Below are 10,491 nucleotides of genomic sequence, written 5' to 3'. Positions count from 1 at the left end.
TGCTATACGCCCTAAAGTGAGCACTTCAAATATGGAAGTCTGCACTTACCATTAACAAAATAGGTGATATTGTATCCAAGTACACCAAGGGTAAGATAAGACCTGGTTTGGTAATACGGTAATCCATCCTTATTATACATGTCTATTAGCGACCAGCGAGGTCTGATTGATGATAATTATGTTACAATATGTACATTAAGATAAGGCCATACTCAAGGCTTTTGATTCAGCATTCTCTATCTGACCTGCTCAATGAAAAAAAGTATATTCACTTTTTCTATTTTGTCACTATTATGTTTTGTTACATTTTGAGCCAAAGCTCATAGATTACTTGCGATGACATCAATAAAGTTACTTTGCCCTGCCTTGCCTTTTAGTATATATATCCTTGTACAGTGTTATGTGTACTAGTATGCTGTTCCAGTCTCATTAGGTTCACTGACAATGTTAACTCCCCAATGACTGCAGCAGAGCCCACAGATTGTGAGCGTGCGGTCATGTGTGTGTGTGTGTGTGTGTGTGTGTGTGTGTGTTGCAAGGGTGAATGGGGTCTCAACAGATGGCACGCTCGTTTGAGTTGCAGGGCACTGCTGATGGCAACTTGGGATTTATCTATAAGGGGAGGACTTTTCATTCACAGAGGCCATTTGTCTTTATCTCTGACAGAGAGAACCCCGTCCTCCGATGATTATACAGTACACTGATATCAATCTCTCTTGTCACCGATCCCTGTGGAGTTGAGGCCTTTTCAATGTTTGACTGCTGCTGACAGACAGTTTAGTGAGTCTGAAGTGTGAAAATGATGCTGTGTTGAAGATATCGCTCTGCAATGCCCGGTGGCAAAAATTAGAGTGCTGCTTTAATATAGGATTCAACCAGTTTAAACAAATCAATCAAGAATAAGCGCAAGCAGACTATTTTTATTTTTTTTACCAGCCGTGACAGTGTAAAGCAGTATAATATTGTTTCTCGCTATCTTTGCCACTTTCTCCTTCCCCTTACAGGCCTCTCTCTCCCATTTACACAAACAGACAATCTCTTCATCTGATTGATCGGCTCAGATAAACACATAAACCAGAAAGGACATACATTAACTGGCTTAGCTCAAAGGATCCAATATCTACCCCCTAAAATCAGATATGGCTGAAAAAAACATATATGGAAAGAGAGAGAGAAAGAGAGAGAGCAGATAAAGATGGTTTGGCTCCAAGCAGCCTCAATGATGAACAGCACCCTTTCACTCCCTTCTTAATTCCTTTGCAATATTCTGTGTGATGATTTTGTCCATTTGTCTCTGCTCTGTCATTCCTTTTCTGTTCATCAGTTACTAACTACTCACATTTTGGTTTGATGGCAGAAAGCCAGGAGTTCTATGTGTGGGTTTCATCCCCTACTTGTACTTGTGTTGTAGGTGGACTGTGGATATAAAAGATAAAAACAAATTGTGACCGACCCTCTCTAAACTGGTCGAGGGGTAACTGCTGATTGGTCTGGATTAAGATTGATCTGTTTGTGTTGCTAATAACTGCTTATACAATTGAAGTAAAAGGGGGGGGGGGTGTACACGTTGTGGTGCCTCTGGAAATGCTAATATTAAAACTGTTTTGTACGTATTCTATGTGTGGTGCAAAAATGACAAAATGCAGTCCAGCAGTAATCGTTGTTGGGGAATGCTTGTTTCACTTGATATTTGTAATGTTTTCATGGTGATTGTGTTTTGAAGTTGCAGCTTCACGGCATGCATCAACTCCAATTAGCTTAAAGAGAAATAACTTCTAAAGTAGTGCACTGTCAACACTGGTATATGGCACATACTTTAACCTACCCTTATATAAGTGCATTATAACAACACACACAAACACAGATGGATTCCCAAAGGTGCAAACCCGCAGACAGAACGGATTACAGTCAAGTGAACATTTGAGGCAAACCCAGAATAAGTAGCACCTAACTGCATTCACACACACACACACACACACACACACACACACACACACACACACACACACACACACACACACACACAGAGACATATACACAAACATACAGAGTATTAGCATGGTTCACCCAGGGGAGTCTGGAGTGAAAATGATTCTACAAGCTGTTCCCAGGACACTAAGTCAGGTCCCTCCGTGTGTCCCACACAGTCAGTGAGAAGAATGTTCAGCAGCAGATAGACAAACTGAGCTCCCAATGGTATTAAACATTTCAAACACCTCAGGCTGCACTACCCTGTAGGGTATAGCAGGTCCCTCACACAGTGCAAATGGAATCTATGCATTGCACAGTAAAGGGGGAATTCAGTGCATGTGTAGCATTTGAATGTCACACTGTATTGTGCTGTGTGTGTCATCTCACTGTTGTCAGCTACAACACCATTCTAATAAGCATCTGTGTGTTCCTGCATTGTAATGACCGTCAAAGTTTGTTTTCAGTGACTTCTTCATGTTGAAAAACTAAATACACAAAACCTCTCTCTCTCCCTCTCTCTCTCTCTCTCTCTCTCTCTCTCTCTCTCTCTCTCTCTATATAGCATATTTCCTGGGGTTGTGGATTACATTAACAGATTGCAGATTTTCTTAATTTTTTAACCCATCAAAAAAAAAAAGCTACAACAAATAACTGCAAAAGACACAACAAAGATTTTTTTTTTTGAATAGGCAGCCAGCATATAAATTTCCATCTTTCAGAAGTCATAATTTGCCCCAATAATTCAGAACATATAATGTACTGCAGTAAGTCAGGACTCACAATTTAGAAGGACATCAGAACAGCTTTACTATGAGCATCCATTTGGTGCCGGGTCCCTCACAGAATGCTACATTAGGCCTCTAATGTGAAGAGGCTCCCCAAGGCTTCATTAAAATGAAAATGGTCCGAGAGGGTGTGTCTAAGAGTGTGCCCATACAGCTGTGCTTGTGTGCACATCTGAGTGTGAAGGTGAGAGATTGCATGTGCGCGCACGCGTGTGTGTGTGTGTGTGTGTGTGTGTGTGTGTGTGTGTGTGTGTGTGTGTGTGTGTGTGTGTGTGTGTGTGTGTGTGTGTGTGTGTGAATGCTTGGATCTTGGCTATGAAAAATATCAGCCGGTGCAGAGGATGGAGTTTTTGCTTCGTTCCGGGTATTTGGTAGTTTATCAACCTTCCCGAGGCCTGGTGCGGCTTCATCGAACTGAGAACAGTCACACATCTCTCACTGTCTCTGGGAATTTAATGACCAAATGGGGGAAAAAAATGGAATGAAAAGCTAAAAACAACCAAAGAAGATGTAAAAATGTACTACAGATGCTGTCCAGTGCCATGTCACACAGTGATCGTTTTGAGATTTAGTAAAATGCCACTTTAAGCTTGTTAAAATTTTTCTTTACAGCCAGATGAAAACCAACTGATAAGAACCAAGGATAAATGCACATTTCTTTCCTCTAACTGTATAATTAAAGTCCTATTTTGGATTTAAGCGTTATTAATACATATAGCTGAGAAAAATGTTACGTCAAATCACTCTTTGCTTGCAACACTTCCGTATCAAACGGAGCAAACTGTGGAGAGATTGGCTGTTCCTCAGTCAATCTGAAATGAGCTCTGTGGACGATGGTTAATGGACAACTGCTATTTCATTCATCGCAGCCTGACTGATTGCTGCGTATGAGGAGGCTACTTTCACACCTCATTTACTCAGTCTGCTAGCATGCTAGATTCAATCACACACACACACACACACACACACACACACACACACACACACACACACACACACACACCCCTTAAGCAGTAAGATGACCCATGTTGCAGTTTTGACAGCAGCTTAGCTATTTATTGACAGATGGATGGACGTATGGACGAGCAGACAGATAGACGAATGATAATAAAAAAAAATGCTGAGTTTACAAATATAAAGTCGAAAGAAAAAAAATGGAAATGGAAAAAGTAACATTGTTAGAGACATTTTCACTTGCAGCTACTCAAGTAAAAATGTCCACACGACGGCACGATGCAATCAACTAAAATGTCAGAGACAAGTGGCCCGTGAGAAGCGATTGTGCCTTTAACTGCTCCAATCAGCAAACGGTGCTATGAGGCTGTCAAGAAAAACAGGCTGCACATAAGAAGAAACCGTTTGTTCTTGTGTGACAGAGGAAGAAAGTGCAAAAGTGTTGATCGGAGTGAATGCGTGTGAGAGAGAGGGTGATCTTCCAGAGGGAAGTGGAGCTTCAATCACAGCCATTCACTAAGACGCCGTTTCATAAGCGCTGGTGTTAGTCCAAAGAATAGACAGCAGGATATAATTTGGCCTTTACTTAAGATGAAGGATGAATCTACTTCAAAGATTTGGCCTTAATCATCATCACACCGTTGTTATTGCTGTGATTGCCACCACCGTGAGAGGAGTTGAAAGGTGGGGGAAGAGGAACAAATTAAAACCGTGACGAGAAGAATATGTCAAATTACAGGAAAGAAAGAACTGAAGGGAGAAAGGGGAGTAAAAGCAAGGATCAGAGCGGAAAAAAAAACTAATGAGAATTGAGACTCAAGGAAGAGTAAGTCAGAAACTTTTGAACATTTTTTTTTCTCTGACAAATTCCTCTGTTAGGTGGTGACAATCATTCTATAAGTATATAGAAAGTTACAGTCAGTAGGACTAGAGAGAGAAAAGGGAGAGTGTGTGTGGAGGGGGGCTGGCAGGGGAGGAGTGGAAAGAGAGAAGAGCATTAAAGGGTAAATGAGGGACAAGAGCCACAAACGACAATGATAAGTTAAAGAAGAGCACTCTTATCTTTCCTTATGTAGGTTAATTGACTGAGGAATTAAGGCAAAAGAGATATAATTCAATTCAATGCATGGACATTAACAATGAAAGGGCTGGTAGCATATGAAATGATTCTTAACACACACACACACACACACACACACACACACATATATATACAGACCAAGTTACACTGTAGTGTGCCGTCCTAGTATATTTCTAATTATCAGTTAATTGTTATTCCCTATCATTAGGAGGGTGGTTTTTTAATTGTAATGTAGCCAAGCAGAAAGCCTACCTATACATGTGGGGGACAATTAGCCACCTCCATTAACCCCTGGTTAATTACAACCTCCATTGCTGCTTCCCACAGCACTTTCCCACTCCTTTTTAGCCCTCATCTCTATCCCCGGGCCTTCATCCCCATTTCTTTTTTCGTTTCTGCCCTCATTTCAATCATCTATTATCTACAATCTTCCTTGATTGTTTGATCCAAAAGTACATCTGTTGTGGACTTCACTGGATTCTTTTTTTTTTTTACAAAAAGTTTCGCTGTAGTTTTCTAGGTTACCATCCCCATATGTCAGCGCTCTACAGTATGTCCTCCCCTCCTCTATTCCTTCCAAACATTTTGTTTCCTGGGGATGAGACTGGGAAAGCTAATAGGCATGCAACATTTTTCTCATTCAAAATGAGTGTTGATACATAAACCAGAAACATCCCTAAATTAGATTTCCATCACTTTAACCTAAAATCTCACTATTTCAATGTGGGTGGTGTTACTGTACCCTTCAAGCTCACTTTGGACAAGGTTACAGCAACATTTTAAGTTACAGCAAACAATAAGTTTCATTACAAACATGTGGTCATAAAGGGTCCTGCTTTCAGTGCAACGTGTCGGCCCAAAATACTGATAACAATTAATAAAATAAAAATGTTCAATTAAATGATAGAAAATGCATGTATGACAGACAGAGATGGACATGCAGACACACTCTCACAGAGCGGGGGAGAGAGAGAGAGAGAGAGAGAGTGAGAGAGAGAGAGTGAGAGAGAGAGAGTGAGAGAGAGAGAGAGAGAAGGGATAACAATGTCCATTGTTCCATTAGGGAAGACAATAATTACTGATAAAATGAGGTTGCTAAAGAGGACACAATGGTCCGTAATTGACTCATTAGGGAGAGGAGAGAATGAACCTCACTAATGAATGGAGTATGAACGCTGCAGCTAAACTGCTTGGTAAGCAAAACAGAAAGGCATTTAGTTTTATTAAATCTAGGCAAAGCAATATTATTTGTTCACAGAAAGGGATAGTACAATAGTACAAGAGACTACAGGGACAAAAACTAAACAATGAAAAGGAAACACTCAGGAGTGCCTACAAATTTCATCAGCGATGTATTATTATCTTTGATGGTGCTTCTGGGTGAAGCGGGTGACCGTGTATGCTGTGCGTACCTCCAGGTGTTCCAGGATGTATGGTGGGTTGGTCATTCCCAGCCTCAGCATGGCTCCTTCAGGAATCTCCTCCACCAATCTCCACAGCAAGGTGGGCAGGTCTGTCCCGATGTCTCGACCATAAGCTCCCGTGTCTTCACTGGTCAGCCAGATCTCACACACTCCCTCTGGAAACACAAGGATTAAACATGCTTAATAACTCATTTACATTATTGTTTTGTTTTCAAAATTTCAACTTTTGAGATTAATGATCTGTCAAATTCTCACATTCATGCACAGCAGTTTTGCAAATCTTATTTGTCAATTAATATGACATTGTGTTGTTATCGATAATCAGTTAGTTACACAGTATTGCTTTTAAAAAAATTAAATTAAAATGCTCAGTGTATTATTAATGGCTAATAGTTCCCACATGCTGAAGTATCACTCATCCAACTACTCATGGATGTTATGGCATTATTGACTCTTACGACAGCTATTATTACATGTATCATTTATTATTACAATTTCACATTTACACTCCATTAATTGGATTCACCATAACCTAAACTACCGCTGTGAATGGAAAGCCTGTAGACTGATACCTGAGGAGCTATTTGATTCAGACCTCTGTTTTGATGGTCAAATAAATGAACAGGGTTTCTACATTTAACTCATATATGCAAAACACTTAAAGTTAACCATGCTTATCTCATTCCAAACCGACTGCCTGAGCCAGAGTTCTCTCTCCACTGCAGCTAATCCAAAAACATGATACCGGGCCTTGTATTGTTTAAAGAGGATTTTAACCAATTCAACAAAACAGGATAACAACACTTCTAAAGTATGTAAGCCTCCCTTTGTCACACATGGATCAAACTAGAGCTACATTCCATTACTCTAAAGTTATAAAGTAATCTATTGTTTTTCCTGATAATGAACCTGGATTTCTTTCAGGTTTCAGCTACTATCAGAACACTCTTTAAACATATTCACAGTCTCATCCCTGAGGATGGATCAATCAATATGGGATATTTTATCATGTTGTTACCACATTGGTGAGCCCCTACCTCCCCCACCATCACGGCAGATTCTCTCAAGTATTATCATTTCCTTACCTTTAGGAGTCTCTTGTTGCCATTGCCCAAATGCTCAAAGGCTTTGGCAGGACCCAGCTCATGACAGTCACTGACAAGTATTACAAATACCAGCCCTTTAAACGTGCAGTGTGAAGGTCACATACAGCGATCTACCGGCTTCATGCTAAATTAGAGCAACGCTCACTGCTCGAGCTTAATGATCGAACTGTCATTTGGCTGTGGGTCTGGGAATGGTTGAGTGTCTGCTTAAGCTATGTGTTACGACATGTCATATCATGCAGGCACACAAAAATGCATTCGCACTGGCAGGGGTACAAGCTTAACTACACACAGATGCACACATACACGGAGACAACCACACAGCCTTCATTACCGTTAGCTGTGCAGAGACGGACAGAAAGACACATGTGGTCATTCAGAGAGTAAAGATGGTGTTCGGCTAATTGGACAGTGTGTGTGTGTGTGTGTGTGTGTGTGTGTGTGTGTGTGTGTGTGTGTGTGTGTGTGTGTGTGTAAAACTGTGTTTTAAAGGCATGCATGGGCCGGATAGATTAAAGATGATGACAGTGTAATTGTCCAGAGTCCAAGACTTTCCAAAGCTCATCATCATTGACATTAGGATGCACTAATGATTTCTAGAGCCAGCCGTGTCTAAAAGCACCATTAAATACATCGATCAATCACACGTGATCAGAGCTGACGACTAACCCACACTATACAAGAAAACATTCAGGATATTATTTTCATTTGCTTCAGTATGCAGCTAATCAAAAGCATAGTCCACCTTGCTCCAATACTAAGTAATAGCCTCGTCAATTCAATGTTCTTTATTATTTATTAGCTCACTCAATGTATTTTACTTACAATGTAGGCTCTGTTTCAGCAATAGATGGGAGCTAGTTGTCAACTTCAGAGCTTCATTGGAGGTCAAGCTCTATGCAGAGACATGCTATCATCAGCTGCCATTGATGTATAACGAAAGTGTGTCTCTGTTTAGCAACATTTACATCATGGCTGATTTGCTACTGTGCCACATTTTTTCCATCTTTTTAGTCTGAAGGAAGGTGGTGACAGCCAATTCCCAGGGCAGCTAATGTCAGCATGTTTGGACTGAATGATACCAATACCGCTGCCAAGGTCTAACCCTTGCTTGCATCATCGGCATCCCAGGAGTTAATGTATTCCTACACCCACTGTACCAGCAGCATCACTTTCTATGTCACATCTCTGTCCTACAATAATATTGGCCAATTGGTCTCTGAATACAGGGCCAGACCTGCATCAAATTGGCATCGGAGCTAAATTGGTTCCTTCCAAAACAACATTCCTGTGATTCCACGCACATAATGCTGCCAACCTAGCAAGCTTGTGTGATGTCTGCTATGAAACGCATCTTGTGATTCCTGTGTTAATTATGTTTTGAAACGGGGTGATGCTTTGGAAAAGTCTCAGGTGTTTACTCAAGGCCACCATCATACGTAGATCTTCAGATAAACTCAATAACCTGCCCAGTAATTTGGCCCTTTGGCCTGCTTCTCTGTCCCTTTTGTATGAGGTGTGCCAATGGTGTTGTTGTTGGCCAAAGAGAGAGGAGAGAGACGGTGGCCCTTTCATCAGGAAACGTTAGCTTGCTCTCTCTTCTCTATCTGCTCTGACACACACTACACAGCTGCTTCCTCTGGTTTTGGTGTGTGCACAGTAGAGACGGGTCACAGTGGTGCAAGTTACTACAAAAAAACTCATCACCACAGGAGTATAACGCAGAGAGAAATGTACAAGTCTGATAATTGCTTTTATTATTGTGCTGTAAATTGGAAGAATTGCGAGAATGAAAGTCTTATAACCGACATAGAAAGCCAAATGATGGAGCAAACACCATATGAGAAAAACCTAATATTTTCAATGTGGGAGTCAAGGTGGTCTAGTAAATAGGGAGTATGTGGCCTGCAAAAGTATCCTTGAGCAAGCAAGACATTGAACATGTACGAGTTGAAGAGGTGCTGTTCTGTACCTGGCCCTGACCTCTGATGGCAAACCGAGAGAACTTAAGGAGAATTTCAACACATTGTCATAATCTGAACATTGATAATGTGTTGTTACTGTTATTAAGCCAAATGTTTAAAGTTGATTCCCTTGAACTAACACTGGCAAGTTTCCACTCTGCTTGTGTTCAGATAACAAACCCTTCCCTTAAACCGTTTTTCCATGTCACCTTGTGATGAAGTTTGATGTCGGAGCAGTTGTAAACAAGGGTGGAGAGCAGGATACTTTCCCTAAAAGCTATTAACATTCACTGAACCCTGACACAGCAGTGCGAACACAGCACATGGGAGGAGTGTACAAACCGGCAGATGGAAAGAGGGCAGGACAGGAAGACACTAATGATGAATATAAAAAAAGAGTGGAACCTGCGTAGCATGTGGTATGAGCCTTTAGGGGTGGGACTAGATAGGTAAAGAGGTGGGGGCCTGTATTTGTCTTTGTCAGAGAATAACACCATCGGCATGTCTGACAAGTGCCATACAAACATCAAACAATCACTCCAACTCTCTGCCAAATATTTGTTTGTTGTGTGTTTGTGTGGGTGCATGGGTTTTTCTGATACAAAGCTTTGAGTGTGGTGGATCTGTCGGCCGTTTCTTTGCCTGCCTATATGATGAATTCAGGTCAATGTACGCTTTCATGTCTGTTTTTCTATTTCAGTGTCGACACGTTGTGCTCTTAACTTTCTTGTTCATAAGTCAATAAGTAAAAAAAGTAGAAAGAAAAACAAAGAATCCAAAAAACTAAATAAATAAATGGAAAGGAAAGGAAACTGGTGGCTTTCGAATGTGTTGTGTCCACTAATCCAGTTCAGACTGACCAATTTGGAATTCACAAAATGACTTAAACGAGTAAAAAAAGTGGCATCGTCAATCTTTTATTTTGTAGTTGTCCTTATGAAGACCTGAATTCAGTCATACTTGAAAGTCTGTCGACCTTGTGAGATGCAATTATATGTTGATCTATAGTTTAGTCCAAAAATGTTACTTTGCATGCATTCATCATTGCTAGAATGACTTCTTTTCCCGGTTGACTATGAACTGCAGTGCTTGATGTCACACTAGCATATACTGTGGCAGACCTCTAGATATCATTATACTGTTTACACACATAATGTCTCTGCTCCGCCTCTGGATAAAAGAATGGGAAGAGTGGGAGGAGAAAAG

At 40.8% G+C, this 10,491-nt stretch overlaps 1 protein-coding gene across 1 annotated transcript in view; it reads right to left on the bottom strand.

Moving 5' to 3' along the window:
• The window catches only part of cdkal1 (CDK5 regulatory subunit associated protein 1-like 1), a 213,284-nt gene that overhangs the window by 90,220 nt on the left and 112,573 nt on the right, over positions 1-10,491 (bottom strand). The window contains exon 9 of the mRNA XM_068736267.1: positions 6,204-6,370. Within this exon, the coding sequence (XP_068592368.1) occupies positions 6,204-6,370 (167 nt within the window). The remainder of the gene's footprint in view (positions 1-6,203; positions 6,371-10,491) is intronic.

The sequence above is a fragment of the Cebidichthys violaceus genome, unplaced genomic scaffold (genome assembly GCF_023349555.1).
Source record: "Cebidichthys violaceus isolate CVI_PGR_0920_01 unplaced genomic scaffold, fCebVio1.0.p SCAF_7, whole genome shotgun sequence".
Classification (NCBI taxonomy): Eukaryota; Metazoa; Chordata; class Actinopteri; order Perciformes; family Stichaeidae; genus Cebidichthys; species Cebidichthys violaceus.
The sequence above is the reverse complement of the archived record's forward strand: the minus strand, read 5'-3'. Positions and strand labels throughout refer to the sequence as shown.